Here is a 19,355-nt window from a genome sequence, read left to right on the forward strand (position 1 = left end):
TCTGTGCTGTTTCTAATTTGAGAACACTGACGTATCTATCTCTTCTTGACATATATCACCCACATTTTCGAAAAATCCAGGCGACCATAGTCATTGCGGAATATGTATGCTACCTCCTGGTGCGGTGATCACGAAACCTAAACTTGACAATCATTGTCATCAGTGTTTCAATTTTAAGTTTTTCACTCCCCCTTTAAATGACCGACAGACAGACAGAGACAGCATTTTGTTATCTATGAATTATTTGGTGGCAGAGAGCTTGTAATATAAGGAAGAAGTGATGTGTGTTTGGTCCCCCTAGCAGCTTGCTCTGGAACTACAGGTGCGTTTTTGTCAAAATCTACCAAGCAGCATAACGGATTTCCATGATATTTAGTATGCAAGTATGTTTGGCAAAAATTTACATAATGAATTTCAAATTATGCAAATTAGGGCATTATTTCCATATCCAATGTGGAAAATCTATACATACATTTTTTTCCGTTATAGGACTCAAGTATTTGTGACATAATGTAGTTTGTGGCTGCAAGATTAGCATATCAATTATGGAAACAAGCCCACAATTTGCATGATTAATATGAAAATGTCATAATTCTTCTAAGTGCATGAAGTGAATGATTGGATTGTCAACACTGTGACCTGTGTAAGTAAATCAAAGGTGAACATAACCAGTCATAGATTAAGCAGATGTGAAAATCATTTGCATAATCAGAATATTTCACGGAGATTTGAGATCTCTGAACTTTTGTTTGTTTTGCCTTTAGATAGACCTTTCATCTTCAGAATTACTCAGGTTTTGTCAACTTTGGAACGGACAAACGTCCTCTTAATTAAACGTCTTTTAGATTGGTATCTCAATAAATAAACCAATTGTGCCCATCTTGGTATCTACGAAAAAGGTGTGTACTCTTTGCCATTGTCGTGGTATCCATGCATCCCCCGGATGTAGAAGCCGCTGGGAACGTAGTAGTTCATGTTGCCGTCCAAGTTGTTCACAAAGAGGGACGAGTAGTGGTTGTAGTTACCTATTCTTTCTGCGCAGTGATTGACTCATCCATATGAAGCTATGGGGTGGTGCCTGGAGTCGCGCGAAGATGTGATACATATAACATTCCCCAGACTGAGTAGGTGGGTGGGTGGGCGGGCGAAAAAGAAAAACTGCGCTCCATCGTGCCTACCTCTTTTCCCTTGTCCCACTCCTTCTACCCCATGTTCACGTCTTCGACGGATTCCAGGCTGTGCGGATGAGTCCGTCAAACTGCATGTGAATAGTCTATCCTGCCTTTATATGGGATTGGGTCTTCGCCTAATATAGGCATCGCCAATCACAGCGCAGGAAAGATAGTTACCTATTCTTTCTGCGCAGTGATTGACTCATCCATATGAAGCTATGGGGTGGTGCCTTCCGTCGCGCCTCTTCTTTTTAGTATCATTACCTGAGTTGCGTGGCATCCAAGCTTCTTGGTGCGTGTGTGGGTTCTAGGAGACCAACCGCTGACTCCACGCTAATAGGGAACGCGTGCGGTGTATACCCAAGGCCAAGGACGACAGTGGACGCATAGTCAACATACTCAACATAGTCTATTGACAACTTCTTATGGAACCGTTCCATGATGGTAAACAACCAGCACCACACGTAACCACTAGCGGACTCTACCACTTATATGGGTGGTGGTCCAGACCTACCATAACAATCACTATACAATATTGGCGCTACTATTCTTCCTTCTTACATATGCATACCTCCTACTATTCCTAATCTCATCCTAACTTTCCTTCACTCCATCGTTCATAAATATCCATACCTCCTACTATCCCCAATCTCATCTTAACCTTCCTTGACTCTATCGTTCTCTCCCACTCTCATCCTTACTTCTCCCACTCTCATCCGCCAAGTTCTTCACACCATCATTCTCTATTCCTTTCTACCCCAACCTCCATTCATTAGTCTTTTATTCGTGTCCTGCTTATCGGAAGTGAATCAACTACAATAAAACTAATGTGCAGTCTAATACTTTTTATTTCTTGCATCGCCGGCGGTCCTCTTCTAAAAACTACTAGAAGTGTGCTCTGTCAGATGTTGCAAACTCCAAATATACTTCCAACCCCATAAATAGAATAGACACGGTACGTAACAATGGTCTATTATCGCAGCAGATGTAACTTTCGTATAACGGATCTCTCCAAGTTCGACGTACACAAATGGCCCAGACATATTGCAAGAATAAATACCCAATATAATCCCATTTCTCCCTATCAGAACTCGGGTATAAACAAAAAAAAATGTCGACATTCGGTTTCAAATATTTGTTTCAACTGCCGTTTAGCAAACCAAGCTACGTCACATACATTGAGATAATTGTATCTAAACAAAAAATCTGTATTGAAGTGTTAGAGTCCTCCTCACTACTGTTCTAGCTTTTCACTGATAACAACCTCTCTGGAAAATCCACTAACCCTTGAATTGATACATACTTGACGAAACCAGTTTTGGCCAATGCCGTTTTGCGCTGGGTAGCCAACCCTATATTACTAGGTCTAGGTTGGAAAGCATATGTGATAAATTGAAGACATTCTATTTTATGTGCAGCAAAACCTTCATGTCTTCTATAAATAAGCCTTAACCCTGTGTGTGCCAATAAAGGCTGACAGTTAGAAAGTAAGCAGTGACCTTTTAATACTGGCTATATTAACCTGAAACTTTTATAGCGTCATCTTTGGACTCATTACAGCTAAACATGTCAGATCTACCTACGAAACAAAATTAGACTTTGGCCTAAATGTTTCGATAAAACAACACAATAACTGCTGCCTTTTAACTTTCGTGCCTCGTCAAGTTATCAACAAATTACTACCCAAGATACACGAACCTGTATTTATCCATGGCACTTTATATTAAACATGCTCCTTTTCAAATTACTTATAAACCATAAGCGCTGGAACGTACTACCAAGTAAAGAAAATGGAGACAGACGAAAACAGCAAACCGATTTAATAACTAGTTGTTTCTCAACATTACAACGAAAAACATGTCACTTCCTGGACAACTTCTGACGTTGATGTGTTCCAATTAAAAACAAGCAAATACAGTGGTCATCCCTACAGTGAACTCTAAGACAGTATAGATGTTCTTTTTTTTTTTTACGTTTAACAGACGCTCTCTAACATATTCTGTTACTTTAAGGCAAAATGGAAGTTCAGGTCACAATTCGAACGTACGAGAGAGTAAAAAATTCTGGGGCTGTTGTCTCTCTGTTTCTGAATTTTAAGTCTGGTTTTAAACTTCTTGATCCCTTTGCTTGGCCACCATCCCTGCCTGCACACCGCCCTCCCATATGGTTTGCTGCGTGTACTTCTCAGCTGGCTGGTGGGTCTAAGTTGCTGAACTTGAGGTGGTATTTTCAGACGCCCTCGCATCACACCCACGCGCGTTGTACTGAATGCCTCCTGTAACATATTTATCATATTGCATGTCCTTCGGGATGAAGGTATCCTTTCTCTTGAAAACCTGTACCACCTAACGAATACGTCGTTGGTTACGAATGTTCTACGACAATGTTGCTCTGTATCTTGTACTTCAAAGAAAACGTACGTGTACCAAGAATCATAGCGATACAATAGCGTGTTGAAAAACGAACGAATGATACTCGTAATTAGTTCAAACTCCTTGCAGTTATACGTATGTAAGTGCCAACTTTTAATCTTGTGCTGTCCGTCCTAAAACTATCCACGACGTACTATTCTCTACATTGCACACCGTAATCTTCACAATTGTCGGCCTCGACTTCAGTGCTTCTGTAGATATTTTCTCAATCGCGTTAAAAACTGCTTGCCGTTCTCGTTATCTACACGGGGTCCATCAACAATCTGCAATGCCACAAATCTCACCAAAGTATCGGACAGTCTCGGTATGTACCATCACGAAGTTAACCAAAACCTGTCGTAGTCAGCCAGCCAAACTGTACTATTCTCATTTCCTACATGTGGCTGCCCTGTCGCACGACCAACTATATCAGCCTAGAGTTGTCCCTCGACTTGTCAAGTAACAAACCGAACGAAAACCAAGTCCTGTTATCAGCCTGAAGCTGTCCAATAACTAATAGTACGGCTCCATAGCACACAAAAATTGTCCTTCAGTCTTAAACTCCACCTGTGGTTGTCCCACAACTTGTCGCATAACAAACAAAATAAAAAACTGTCCGCCAGCCATGTTACCTACCTAGGCTTGTCTAAACAACCTGTCGTGCGACCAACCACTAACACCTGGGTAACAAATTTGTAACAATGTATCGTGCGATAACAGAAAACTGTCTAACAGTCTCTTTACTTCTCTAGTCCAAAAACTTTCCAACAGTCTTGCTGCTACCTGGGGTTACTCAACAATCTGTCGTACAACAACACACAAAGCTATCTAACAGCCTTTTTAATTCTCTGAGGTTGTCTAACAACCTGTCACACGACAACAACAAACAAAAATGTCGAACAGTTTTGCTGCTTACCTGGGGTTGCTAAACAATCTATCGTACGACAACCCACAAAACTGTCTAACAGCCTTTTTACTTCTCTGGGGTTGTCTAACAACCTGTCGCACGACAACAACAAACAAAAAATGTCCAACAGTCTTGTTGGCTTCCTGGAGTTGCTCAACAATCTGTCGTACGACAGCACAGCGTCACAAAACTGTAGAGCAGCCTTTTTACTTCTCTGGGGTTGTCTAACCAACCTGTCGCACGACAACAACAAACAAAACTGTCCAACAGTCTTGTTACCTACCCGGGGTTGTCCAACAACCTGTCATACGACAACAGCAAACAAAAAACTGTCGTACACTGTTGTTACTCTACCTGGCGTTGTCTCACTGCCTGTCGCACGACAACAAACCAAACTGTCCAACAGTCCTGTTACCTGCCTGGTGCTGTCCCACAGCCTGTCGCACGACAACAAACCAAACTGTCCAACAGTCTTGTTACTTGCCTGGTGCTGTCCCACAGCTTGTCGTACATCAACCAACCAAACTGTCCAACAGTCTTGTTACCTGGTTGGTGCTGTCCCACAGCTTGTCGTACATCAACCAACCAAACTGTCCAACAGTCTTGTTACCTGGTTGGTGCTGTCCCACAACCCGCCGTACATCAACAAACCAAACTGTTCAACAGCCTTGTTACCTGCCTGGTGCTGTCCCACAGCGTATCGTACATCAACGAACCAAACTGTCCAACAGTCCTGTTACTTGCCTGGTGCTGTCCCACAGCTTGTCGTACATCAACGAACCAAACTGCCCAACAGTCCTGTTACTTGCCTGGTGTTGTCCCACAACCTGTCGTACATCAACAAACAAACTGTCCGACAGTCCTGTTACTTGCCTGGTGCCGTCCCACAGCCTGTCGTACATCAACAAACAAAACTGTCCAACAGTCTTGTTACCTGCCTGGTGCTGTCCCACAGCCTGTCGTACATCAACAAACCAAACTGTCCAACAGTCCTGTTACCTGCCTGGTGCTGTCCCACAGCCTGTCGTACATCAACAAACAAAACTGTCCAACAGTCCTGTTACTTGCCTGGTGCTGTCCCACAGCCTATCGTATACATCAACAAACCAAACTGTCCAACAGTCCTGTTACTTGCCTGGTGCCGTCCCACAGCCTGTCGTACATCAACAAATCAAACTGTCCAACAGTCTTGTTACTTGCCTGGTGTTGTCCCACAACCTGTCGTACATCAACAAACCAAACTGTCCAACAGTCTTGTTACCTGCCTGGTGCTGTCCCACAGCCTGTCGTACATCAACAAAGTTAACCAAACTGTCCAACAGTCCTGTTACCTGCCTGGTGCTGTCCCACAGCCTGTCGTACATCAACAAACAAAACTGTCCAACAGTCCTGTTACTTGCCTGGTGCTGTCCCACAGCCTATCGTATACATCAACAAAACAAACTGTCCAACAGTCCTGTTACTTGCCTGGTGCCGTCCCACAGCCTGTCGTACATCAACAAATCAAACTGTCCAACAGTCTTGTTACTTGCCTGGTGTTGTCCCACAACCTGTCGTACATCAACAAACAAAACTGTCCAACAGTCCTGTTACCTGCCTGGTGCTATCCCACAACCCGTCGTCCATCCACAAACAAAACTATCCAATAGTCTTGTACACTTACCTGGGGTTGTCCAACAACCTGTCGCATGACAACTACAAACAAAACTGTCCAACAGTCTTGTTACTTACCTGGGTTGTCCAACAACCTGTCGCATGACAACTACAAACAAAACTGTCCAACAGTCTTGTTACTTACCTGGGGTTGTCCAACAACCTGTCGCATGACAACAACAACAAAACTTTCCAGCAGTCTTGTTATCTCTCTGGGGTTGTTTACAGCATGTCGTACGACAACAGCAAACAAAAAACTGTCCAACAGTTCAATTGTCCAACAAACTATTGCATGACACCAACCAGACAAAAAACTGCAAACACTTTTTTTTTCTACCTAGGGTTGTCCAAGAACCTGTCAAGCGAGAAACCCAACAAAAAGCAAATCGGCTCATAAACAAAAATCAAATCACCTGAAATCTCGCTACAAACTCGAGGTTGTCTGCCGACCTGACGAGCATCTTGAGGCCTGGTCCCTCAGCTTTTCGGGTTGCTGAATGCTGGCTGGTCCACAAAATGCAATGCCCAGAATCGCCGAACCTAACTTCAAAATTAAACAAAGCAAATATACAGAAAAAAACAAAGGAAAATACGTAAAATAAGGCAATACGTTCGACTCCTTCCACAACAACAACAACAAACGTGATAGGCAGACAAAAAACTATACCAAATACTGTCTAAAGCCTTTCAAACAACGTAACTCACCCATAGAGCTACCAGTGATAAGTTGAAGCCTCCGACTCTTTCTTGATAAAAAAGGTCGGGCTCTGCTCCGAGCGTGCGGAAACTGGAACAACGTTGTACCGCTTCATAAAGGCTCATATGGCGAAAAGACGGGGTAAACGGCAGCCCTAGCGGTGGCTCAGCTGTATCAACATACCTAACTCAAATGAGACAACACAAAATTAATTATACCAAGCCTATTTTACCAAATAGAATCACTCACACCTGCGCACGCGAAACATGTGCGATGCGCAAACATATGCAAATTACGAGTCGCTAAACGAAATGAACGACAGAATAGTTGCTGACCAACAAAACACACCATAATAATACAAAAGGGGAAAACAGGAAAATAAAATCATAAAGAAACAAGAAAGAAAACAGCCGAGGGATCCACTAGAAAAAAACAGCCAACGTAGGAAGACAAATCAAAATGGAAAATTCCACAAGACGCCAAAAATGGCGGCGAGCTCAAAACCTTGCGTACCTGCTTGGCTTGTAAATCCTACGCCCGTAGGAAACTACTCTATCTTCTCTGTTGTCGGCAATTTTCCCTACCCGTTCCCAGAAGGTCGTAGATATCGCAGACTTGTCCTGGTGAGTCTCACTGTCAAAAAAACAGTGTTACTGGTGCTCTGCTATGGAACGTCCGGCTCATTCACAAGGCTGCTGCGTCAGTCATGCTGGGGTCGGCCGTGCCGGCGATGTGACTTGCCTTCTCCGTCAACGTCCTTTCAGACAGTACTGCATATACCTGTGATGTCTAACAAACGCCCAAAATAAGCGTCTATTCTCGCAGTGAGGCATGCTTTCTTCCATAACCCATACACAATGCCCGGCACGCCAGTGTCTGCGAGAAGAACGGACCTCAGCATGACAAAGAGCGATACACGTGCAAAACGCAGACAACTCACATTCGTCCCTACGCAGCAACAACTTCTCGCAGTTTCACAAAGCAAAATAAAATACGAAATCTTCATGACACTAAAAGGGCAATCTTCGAATTCTATACTCCCTGTAAACGCAAACGAGGTAAATACTCGGTCTCTCTTCTACACCCCGAAAACCTGCTGGCGGTCTTTCTGTGGATCTTCTGTGTTTCCGTAGCCATGGCGTCGACGAACCGGCTGTGGGGATGAGTCCGTCAAACTGCATGTGAATAGTCTATCCTGCCTTTATATGGGATTGGGTCTTCGCCTAATATAGGCATCGCCAATCACAGCGCAGGAAAGATAGGTTGTCATTCCCCACTTGACGGAGCACCTCACCTGTCAAAGGGAAATGATATCGATCTGGTTTAGCCCAATGAAGAGCTGTTCAAATTCACTGGTGGTGACAGAGGAGACAGGTGATCTTACAGGTTTTTTTCACGTTTAAATTCCGACGTCAAGCACTATGAACAGTGGACCACAGACTACCCTTTATTTTTAGTTGAGCGCTTGGCGGAAAAGTAGGACAAATGTAAGTTTGTTTTTCAAGTTATTTTTATTTTCTTTGTTGTAACCGGGTGCCTAGAGTAACGCAAGACAAAATTAAAAAAAAAAAAAACACGTATATTTAGGCACAGCTGAAAGGTGTTGGCAAAAAAACTGAAGTTTGGTTCAAACGCCATTGATAGAGTGTTGTCATGTGCAATCAACTTACCTTCCAGCGGCGATCCTCGTGGCTGTTGGAATGCTCGCTCTGGAAGCCGGTGACGACGCCGTTGAACGGACAGGCGTAGTTCATGTAGTGGTCAAAGGTGTTGATCCAGGGCGACCAGTAGTGCCAGTTGAAGTAAGAAAGCCCCGAACGGACCTGCACTCGAACTGCCACACGCGGTCCTCGGCCGTGTTGCAGTGGACACTCTGGACATGGTAGATGGCCTGGTTTCCGGAACACTGGAAGGTAAAGGTCTGGTCCCAGCTGTTGATGGCGCCGGGAAGGGCAGATGTGTGCGCCGGGCAGCGGCGACGGCGGCGGCGGCGGAACCAGCCGTCCGTGGGACCTGCTAGCAGGCAGGCCAGGAGAACCGCGGTGAGGATCAACGCTCGTGCCGACGCCATCTTGTGTAAGTGACCACAGACGCGACAACACCGTTTTATACCCTTCTAAATAACGTCCCTTTTGTTTCCACAAGGAAGAAAATTCCTGACCAGTTGCATCATCTGGACGTCGGTTACTTCCTCAAAGACTGACCGCGCGGATGAAGACACACTGAGATGACCACAGGTAGGCGCGTGTCTTGTCCCACTTCCTATGACAAACGCCCCGGGCGCTAGACCTCTTTGTGAGCCACATGTACTTCATAACATAACTGACTCTCGCTACAAAAGTTACCCGAGCAACTGGATAAGTCATAGGCCCGGTTAACACGAAGCGGCGCGTGTCCTATGACCGACGTTCGACGCACGGCGCGTGTCCTATGACCGACGTTCGACGCACGGCGCGTGTCCTAGTACCGACGTTCGACGCGCGGCGCGTGTCCTATGACCGACGTTCGACGCACGGCGCGTGTCCTATGACCGACGTTCGACGCACGGCGCGTGTCCTAGTACCGACGTTCGACGCACGGCGCGTGTCCTAGTACCGACGTTCGACGCACGGCGCGTGTCCTAGTACCGACGTTCGACGCGCGGCGCGTGTCCTAGGACCGACGTTCGACGAGCGGCGCGTGTCCTAGGACCGAGGTTCGACGCATGTCCTAGGACCGACGTTCGACGCGTGTCCTAGGACATTTTTTGCCGGTGTAAATACGAAAACAACGCGCTGTGGCAACGGGGAAAAAGCGCCTAGGACATGCGCCGCACGTCGAAAACGAAATCTGTCCTAGGCCACTGTCCTAGGACAAACGACGTACGTCGTTTAACGTGCCTTGTGTCAACTGGGCCTTAGTAACGGTCAGGCATTTCAGACAGCATTCATACATGGATTTATGTGTGGCTTCTTTTTTTTCTGGACCCATTTTATTCCCCTTCTTTTGAGGACGATATTCAGGGCAAATTATCTGATCTTATTTCAAATCTTCCTTTTGTCTCTTCAAGGAAGCAAATTCCTGAAAAGTTGCTTTAGCTGGACGTCGATTGCTTCTTCAAAACTGATCTCCTGGATGTGGACACACTGAGATGACTACAGGCAGGCTCTTGTCTGTGCCGTCCCAGTTCCTGTGACAAGCCTGTCTCAGTCATGATGTTTTTATATGAGAAGAGATGCTGCTCCAGTCCTACTCATGTAATAAAGTAAAACCTTCAGTGCCAACAACACGCCACTGGTCGGCCTTGCACTGAGTAAAAGCGTGAAAGAAATCGTCTAAACATGGATTTAACGCTAGTTCACCTTTATCCGAGGGGAAACCTATATCTGTTGTTTGACAAAAAAAACGGACATTCAGGGATACCAAGTCGACAGACGTTGCAACATTTGAAAATAGCTGCAATAATTTGAACATATTGCAATTTGAATCATGATATTGATACTCCTTAAAACCCATTTGTTAGAAGCAATGGATATAGATTACTCCTCGACACTTTTCAGGACGGCATTCAAAGTAAATTATCTTATCTTTTCTTCAAATGGTTCATCTTCCTTTTGTTTCTACAAGGAAGTAAATTCCTGACCAGTTGCATTACCTAGACGTTGATTGCTTCCTCAAAGATTGATGACCGCCGGGATGTAGACACACTGAGATGACCCTTGTAGATCGGCGCGTGTGTTGTGGTGCCACTTTCTTGCACGCGGGCGAGGTAAGACAAAACGATCCTCACGAAAAGGAAATCACACAAACACAAAAACACACACACACACACACACACACACACACACACACACACACACACACACACACACAGACAGACAAACGCACACACACACACACACAAACGCACACACACACACACACAAACACAGACACACACACACAAACACACACAGACACACACACATACACACACACACACAGACAGACACAGACACACACGCACACACACACACAGGCACACACAGGCACACACACACACAAACATACATAACTGCCAGTGGACCAGCCCCCTATTGTAGTAACTGTACACATGTTTTGCGGTACTAAAACTTGAGTGCAGTGCCACATTGTATTTGTCTACCCAAAAGCAAATTAAAAAAAAAACAAAACACAACATTGTGTGGCCCAAGGCTACAGAAACGGAGATGGGCGCCACCCCATGCACGGAAAGGAACTAAATACACACATAACGAAACCTCTGCTTGGAGAATATAGTTTCCTCTGATTCTCCAGGGTCAATGACCTCTAATTACTGTACTAGGTCAAGTGTCACGATGCCCCTCCCACCACAATTAGCACACAGAGACATTACGTTATGCTCCCGAAATAATTCAGAACGTCACATAACATGGAGCAAACTCTCCAAGCAGAGGTTAATGGGGAGCATTATGCTTTTTTTGCCTCCTTGAAAAATGGAGGTATAGTTGTTGGTGTGCTTGTCTGTGCGTGTGTGTGTCTGTGTGTGTGTGCTTCCGGATATTTGTGGTCACCATAACTTTGTAACCTCTGTATGGATTGCAAGGATATTTGGTAGGTGGAAAGATGAAGGTCAGGGTCGATTTGGGGCCCCCTGGTGGTACTGCAGCATAACTTCGATTTTTTTGTATCTTTGACCTGGACATGCGATGGTCTTGATGTTTTGGTTGAAGATAGCTTGTGGTGTAAGGAAGAAGTGTTGTATGTTTGGGCCCCCTAGCGGCTTGCTCTGGTTTTCCTTTGTCCCGTTTTCTGTCCGCACTCCCCACCGACCTCTGTGTTTCGGTGCTTTTCAAGCAGGCGTCGGTGGGGAAGACGTCGACTGTGCCCTTTTTATCATACACACCGTTTTCTGTTCGCAATCCCCATAAACTATTACATGTAGAGTGCATTTAGCATAACGCACCAACACGGGCGCCTGAAGACACTATTACCGTCAGGCCAGCGAGTCACAAACAAACAACTCTCCAAGCAGAGGTTCGTGGGGAAGATTGTGCCCTTTTCATCATGTTTTCCGGTCCGCACTGCCTATAATGGCATCATTTGGGGAGTACGTGAGGACACAAACGGGAAATATGGTGCAAACAAAAAGGTCACAATCTTCGCCACCACGCAACCTCTGCTTGGAGAGTAAAACACAGGCTCTCGTAGGCCCATTATACTGTTATTGTCAGGTCAGCGAGTCACAAAGCGAGCCCGCCACACCTGCGGTGAATGGCCGGGGATTCGTGCTCAGGACTTTTTCTCGGAAAGAAACCTCGCACCAAAAGTCCCGGCTTATGAATAGTCATTAATTCTTTCATCAGCGCCCCGAATGTAGGTACACGCTCTTAACAGTTGGCAAAAGACGAATTCTTTGAATATGCAATGACATTCTCAGGAAACTTTGTAAATTCGTTAACACTTGCTTAAGAAGAGGGAAGAGATATCAATTATAGATTTAGTGGTAGCATAGCTTTAGGTGTTCTGTTTCACCAATTGTTCACTTGCAACGCTACAACTAAGCATGTGTAACAGTATGACTGCTGCATTTAGCCCATGTGTGCAAGAACGTGCAAATAAAGATCATTATTCATAAACTTTCAGAGGCCGATTTCTGTAGCATGGAAATCCGGCCCCACTATGGGTACATACAGATCACATACAGATCACAACAAAACATGTTAAACAGACTTAAAAGATACAACGTAAAAATAACTGTCATTAGATAAATTCAACTTCTCCTAGCCTTTTAGTTCTAGTAGAAGATAAAGTACAAATACGTTTTGCGATGGAAGGTTTGCCTAGTTGCATTATGTATATGAATGTTTCAAACGGCTACGGTGTATGAAATGGGAAAAAGGGTTTTGTACAAGCCTATCCATTTCATTCATCCCTTTGATATATAATCTACATTTTATTGCATTTTATTGCAAAGTGGCATTCTTCCTCTATTCTGCTTCGTGATCGGAATTCGGATTTCAACTTACCCAGGGATCGTTAATGCTTGGATTAAGTTGAACATGATAGCTAGGACCGGGCCACCAAAAAATGGCCAGAATGGCCAACTGGCGCTTATGCAGTGTTGTCATTAGTACAGGTTTCACTGTAGTCGACTTTGACAAGTGTTTAAGAATTTCAATCAACAGCAAACCCTGTCCTACCAAACAGTGTAGCTTGAAAACAAAATTCTAGTATAACGTTACCAACAGCAAACTAAGAGTACTGAAAACAAAAATAAAAGAAAGACGAGAACATGTTTGATCCACGTAACCTGCGTGCAGATATATTGTTGTTCCGATGACACCCGATATTTTGTTTCCTCATACGTCACACCTCTCCAACAAAGGGGGCTGTGATGCCTGGCGGGTGTCGGGTTTCATTGTGTGCTGACCCGCGAACACTGCAGCCAATCAGCGACGAGCTCGTCTGCACCACAGCCAATCAGCGACAAGCCCGCGTACATCGTAGGCAACCACCGACGGATCAGCCCAAGCCTTAACCAATCAGCGTCAAGCTCAGGTTGAACTTACCTGGTAAGAAAGGTGATCTCACCAAACAACAGGCCCGAACAAAACGTCCGAATCAAGGCCGTGGACGGCCGTCAAAACTTCCTTGTGAGTCGCCCAGCGAACACCAGCAAAGGTAACGTGGCGTTTCATCCTACAAAATACAACATGTCGCTTCGTAGCAAGTAAACAGGTGTTATTTTAACTCAAGGATTGTTACACTTTTAAACGGGAAATAGATAAGGGTCTTAACTTCAGTAGGGCATACATGAAGTGCCAATACGTGAATGTGTCGTACATTTTACCGAAACGTGCTGCGTAGTTCGGGTGACGTGCTTTTCAAAATACCACAAACTTTCTTCCAAGTGCCACAGAGGTAGTAAAAACTGCCTTGTTGGTAATCCAACCTCTCTATCCCTGCGGTTCGAGTTCTGGACATGTCAAAGTGAAGATTTTGGTTGAATTGTTACTCAGTGATATCCCTGTGTCCATACCTCTAGTGTATACCATCACAAACAATCCATCGGACAAAAATCTTAATAAATAGATCGAGGAACCCTTTTATTCAATTGACAACAACAACAAGTCAATGTACATAGCTGAAGCGCAGATTTCTAACAGTAGATTGCAAAGGTAGATTGTAAAAATGTCCGCTAAACCCGAGTTGTCACGGTCGACGAAGCAAATTTTACTTCCCCTTTTTTCCGGGTGTTTAATCTGACACCACGAGCAGTTGGCGACTTCCTTGTGAGTGTTCTTAGATCTTAAAGATCCCCACATTAACGTCTTAAGACTTGATTTCTTATCCTTTGTTTTCTAATCTGTAAATGTGACGCTGATAGAATGTTTATGAATATGGTTCCGGCTATTGCGGGGGTATGAAAAGTGAAAGGGTCCGAAGGATCACTTTCTCCGGCGATTTGGGTTTAAAATGAAAGTTTGGTGAACGCTTATCTTACCAAAGCAGCCTGTAAAATTCAAGATATTGTCTCAGACAGAACAAAATAGCAACGACAATGAAGCCCTCGAATTAAGTTTTAAGATTTTAGTAATGGCGGCCAACAATCGCCAGTCAGTCCCCCGCACACAAACCTGTTCTACCACTACTGTAAGGTTGTGACCTAATAAATCGGATTGTGCAATTCTTGACTTAGTAAACGGGATATGGTGCAAAATCATGTATGAGTATACCCACAAAATCATACTAAGTGTAAAAAAATCCTTGTTTTTTTCCTTCTGCGAAATTCGTTGAGCGCTGTGTCAGATCGCTGGGTCGCAGTGGCCTATACCGGACTATCTACGCCGGCTATAGGGACAAAAGTTTGCCAGGGGGGTTTGACTAACATAAGGATTCATTAGAGGGGGGATATTATCCTAGTATGGACTGACTTTCCTGGCCAACTTTTCTTCTTTTGCCGAATTTAACGATCTGTACCCCCGTAGAAATGTCATAGCCTCCACCAGGCCTTCCTACGGGGGTGCGGGGATCGTAGAATTCGGCAAAAAATGGGAAATAGGCCAGCCAAGTCAGTACACGCTAAGACTGTGCGGCCGGCCATCTCCTCTGGTAGCAAAACTCTCCTGAAAAATTATTCTTTCTGTATCATAGTCAGCGTAGTCAGTCTGGTAGAGACTAGGCAGGCCTGGTGGAGGCTACGGTCACAACACAGTCGGAGCTCGGTCGCAGCACGGTCGCTGCACGTTCGCCTCTCGTTCACAGCACGTCCACAGCTCGGTCACAGCACGTTCCTATCTCGGACGCAGCACGTTCGCAGCTCGGTCGCAACACGGTCGCAGCGAGTTTGTCACTAGTGGGATGGGTGTGCAATCGCCGCGGGGGGTGAGACGTGCTCTAGCATCTTTATTAGACGGAGTGTCTGCATGTAGCCCTTGCAAACTAATGCCACGAAAAAAAGACTTACATAAACAAACAGTAAGTCTAAGTTTCGGTCTGAGCTTCTCATTTATCTATTTAAATCTACTAATCGGTTGAGATGTAGAATGCAAATTAATACTAGGTATTCAAGTATCAAAGTATTCAACCAGGCCTTCCGAAGGGGTTATGGATCGTAGAATTAGGCAAAAGGTGATTTTTTTTAAACCAATGAGAGTCTTTCCGCGGAAAGGTTAGCATTTACGTAGTCGAACGCCTTATTGTCTAAAAATTACAACCGATACGTTGCATAATAGCAGATACCAGAATCTAGCACAGTGCGCACGGGAATGCTTGTCAACTTTCCGTTAAGTGTTGCCAAGACCCCCATGCTGACCCTCTGGGATGACACATGTAATGGTCTAATTATAACTTGTTTGATCTTGTTTGTCTGCATGTGCATGTTAATGTCTGTGCTATGACAATGATGGTTGCATGTATTACTGTGCGTGATTTAATTTCGCGATATGGAGAATCGTGAGCGGCCGCCGTGGTTTTGGGGTATGCGGGTATAGAAAACCACACATGAGAAATAAAAATTTTCGTGGTGGTTTTGAGAGAAAACCGACAGAGAACAAAAGAACTACAAACTTAGATTTCATCCATTTACATTGTTTGAGGCAAAAAAAATGATACCCTGTTGCTCTCGGTTACTCGTATCCTGTTCAGTCTGTTGTCACAAACAAATGAAAATAATCTTTTTGACAGTTTTGAGAACAAATAAGCTTTAAGTTTTTTGTGAATGAAAGCCACTTCCTGGTAAAAAATATTTTCAATGAGAAGGATGTTATTCTAACTTCTTAATGCTGAGTTCTTGGAAGTTGAAGTCACCCGTGAAAATGATTTTACGACTTTGAAAAACGTGGAACAGGTTGGAGTAGAAAGTTGAGGCAAAGATGTTGATCCGTGAAGAATAACGGCTTAATTGCAAGACCCCCGCCACATGTAATAATTCAAGAACTAAGTTCGGCCGACTTGTTGATGAGCTCCAAATGGTCATTCTTTAAATGTTTTTTCATTGCATTTCAAATATAAATGTACAATTCACATAAATAAAACATAAGAACATAGACAAAACATAAACCACGGATCCAACAGAAAGGTAAAAGATAAAGGAGGGTACAGATTACTAACATAAGAAATATATGGACTGAAGTATATAGCAAAATGATGTAAAACAAGATCATTACACGAATTGATGTATCACAAACAATAGTAACTGAATTATTCAAACAAGAACGATAGGAATTAATACAAATGGAAAAAATATATAATGGGCATTTTTAGCCCAATTAGAGCCGACGCCGACGCCCTGGCGATTTTTATATATAGCAGCTCGTTGGTTGTGATTTAAATGTCAGCTGTGCACCGAAAGACAAAAAGAACAATAACTTATCATATCATAAACTTTCCAGAATGGTATACCGAGAAGTGTCCGATTTGTAACAGAGAGAAATATGGTCGGCGCTCGGACGACTTTGAAATCTGGCGAGCTTCTGCCGATCTAAGAATCGCTTGAATTGTGACGCAGGGCTGCGGCAGAGCTACCCTGGGAGCCAGCCAGAACCGGTAGTTAGCGAGTTTTGTTCGGTGAGCCAAGGCAGTCAGCCCGCCGATCTCACATAAGCGCTCCGGGGAGTTTAAGCCTGAAGGAGTAGGTGGACCTCATCGGGCTTAAACTCCCCGGGGCGCTAATAGGAGATCGGGCGGACCTGACTGTCTTCGGCCACCGAATAAACTGTCCAAGCTGGCTGGCTCCCAGGGTACGGCAGAGCGATATGATAGCATATGCATATGCGGTACTTACACAAGAATGTCAAGGGTAGAGTATGATACACCAAGGTGGAAACACATTACGAATATCAGCTATATGGGTCATTACCAAATGTTGCATCTGTTGTTAAACAACGCCGACTACTCCTTGCCGGCCATGTGGCTTGTAGTATAGAGCCAGCCGGAAAACTCTTGTTCTGGATACCTGTTTTCTGTAAGAAACGTGTTGGTCGCCCAAGGCTAACTTTGAAGAAACTGGTCTAGAGGGCCTGGAACTTCTCACAGCGATGAAAGACAGAATGTTCTGGAAGTCAAAGTTTACTTGCTGCACCTCAGAGAATGATTAATGATGATGGTGATGCATATGCTTGTCATTTTCACTTATTAACCTTTGTTTTATTTTTTTTAACCACAGATGCGTGTGTTTGTCGTGGCGTGTTTCCTGCTTTTCGCCCTGATCTCGGTAGATGGCGCAGCGCTGCTGTCAACGGAAGCGCCGTTGCCGAACCCTGACGTCACCAAATCGCCCGCGAGCGCCATAGAAGCTCAACCCGTGACAGAGTCGTCACAACAAGTTCAGAATGCAACGACAAAGTGAGCGAGCATGACACTTTTATCTTAGGCCTAAGGCCACATTGATTTGATAATATGAATGCTATCTATTTTTTTGGGGGGGTGACCCCAAACTGATGGGAGCGTGCGAAAAAAAAAGAAACGTTGGGGCAAGAAAAATTACTTCATCATGAAATCTAAGTGGTCAGTTAGATTGAACAGATGACACAAATATCAGCGCTTTTTACGGCACGGCGCCGGCATTTATCATTAGTGATGTAAGATCGCAAGATGACATTACCAAATCTTACCACTAGATCGTATATTGTTACGGTTTTCTTTCTGCACCAATACGAGTATCTATCAAGGGTCGCGGCGACGTACCACCAGTTCTCACCCATATCCGTTTCTTCCGGAATCATGCCGGGAAGCGCCTCAGCGATGTACCATGCACAAATTCTCACCAAGGAGTTTTCATGAAAGCTCCTTGTTCTCACCCCTTTTCGTTTCTTCACCAGGAAAGCCCTGCTGGTCGTCGTCCCGGAAAGCGTGGTGGCGATGCGCACGCGTGGCCAATTTTACTCCTCTGCCGGCTAAAGTCCTTCCCCAGCTTATGTTACCGTCTTGCCACGGAGGAATCTGCTTGGAGATTAGCGGCGATGTACGACAAGTTCTCATCCCTCTCCGTTTCTTCCCCAGGAAAACCCTGCTAGCTGTAGTCCCGGAAAGTGTCGCGGCAATGTACGACAAGTTCTCACCCCTCTTTGTTTCTTCCCCAGGAAAACCCTCCTGGCCGTGGTCTCGGAAAGCGTCGCGGCAATGTACGACAAGTTCTCACCCCTCTTTGTTTCTTCCCCAGGAAAACCCTCCTGGCCGTGGTCCTGGAAAGCGTCGCGGCAATGTACGACAAGTTCTCATCCCTCTTCGTTCCTCCCCAGGAAAACTCTCCTGGCCGTGGTACCGGAAAGCGTGGCGGCGATGTACCACAAGTTCTCACCCCTCTTTGTTTCTTCCCCAGGAAAACCTTCCTGGCCGTGGTGCCGGAAAGCGTGGCGGCCATGTACGACAAGTTCTCACCCCTCTTTGTTTCTTCCCCAGGAAAACCTTCCTGGCCGTGGTCCCGGAAAGCGTGGCGGCCATGTACGACAAGTTCTCATCCCTCTTTGTTTCTTCCCCAGGAAAACTCTCCTGGCCGTCGTCCCGGAAAGCGTGGCGGCCATGTACGACAAGTTCTCAGCCTTCTTTGTTTCTTCCCCAGGAAAACCCTCCTGGCTGTAGTCCCGGAAAGCGTGGCGGCCATGTACGACAAGTTCTCACCCCTCTCCGTTTCTCCCCCAGGAAAACTCTCCTGGCCGTGGTGCCGAAAGCGTGGCGGCCATGTACCACAAGTACCATGTACCACTCACCCTTCTTCGTTTCGTCCCCAGGAAATCGTGCCGGGAAGCGTTTCAGCGATGTACCACAAGTTCTCACCAAGGAGTTTTAATGAAAGCTCCTTGTTCTCACACATCTTCGTTTCTTCACCAGGAAAGCCCTGCTGGTCGTCGTCCCGGAAAGCGTGGCGGCCATGTACGACAAGTTCGACAGGTTCAGCCAGGATTTCGACCAGATGAAGAACAAGGAGGCGCTGCGGGAAATGTTCCAAAACTCCGACTTCGACGGTGAGATACCGTAAATGCATTTATGTTCGCGGTAGCGGGAAAAAGGACTTTCCGTGGAGGTTTTAATTTCGCGGTAGCACCATGCACTGT

The 19,355-nt window shown here is 45.1% G+C and overlaps 2 protein-coding genes and 1 long non-coding RNA gene across 3 annotated transcripts in view; 1 reads left to right on the top strand and 2 right to left on the bottom strand.

Annotated features, from left to right (window-relative positions):
* Nucleotides 1–8,911, bottom strand: part of LOC118412911 (hemagglutinin/amebocyte aggregation factor-like) — a 9,364-nt gene extending 453 nt beyond the window's left edge. Inside the window, exons 1-4 of the mRNA XM_035815969.1 lie at nt 8,773–8,911; nt 8,511–8,713; nt 8,103–8,134; nt 908–1,021 (exon numbers count right to left, since the gene is read on the bottom strand). Coding sequence (XP_035671862.1) covers nt 908–1,021; nt 8,103–8,134; nt 8,511–8,713; nt 8,773–8,911 — 488 coding nt within the window. The remainder of the gene's footprint in view (nt 1–907; nt 1,022–8,102; nt 8,135–8,510; nt 8,714–8,772) is intronic.
* Nucleotides 6,494–6,960, bottom strand: LOC118414694. Its single transcript, XR_004831008.1, has 2 exons — nt 6,849–6,960; nt 6,494–6,687 (listed from the first exon to the last, which is right to left on the bottom strand). It is a non-coding gene; the product is annotated as an uncharacterized LOC118414694 (long non-coding RNA).
* Nucleotides 8,912–18,981: 10,070 nt separating the features above from the next.
* Nucleotides 18,982–19,355, top strand: part of LOC118412912 (trichohyalin-like) — a gene marked incomplete in the record, with an annotated part of 4,543 nt that continues 4,169 nt past the window's right edge. Inside the window, 2 exon segments of the mRNA XM_035815970.1 lie at nt 18,982–18,992; nt 19,132–19,265. Of these exon segments, the coding sequence (XP_035671863.1) occupies nt 18,982–18,992; nt 19,132–19,265 (145 nt within the window).

This window comes from Branchiostoma floridae, chromosome 4 (genome assembly GCF_000003815.2).
Source record: "Branchiostoma floridae strain S238N-H82 chromosome 4, Bfl_VNyyK, whole genome shotgun sequence".
In the NCBI taxonomy this organism is placed as follows: domain Eukaryota; kingdom Metazoa; phylum Chordata; class Leptocardii; order Amphioxiformes; family Branchiostomatidae; genus Branchiostoma; species Branchiostoma floridae.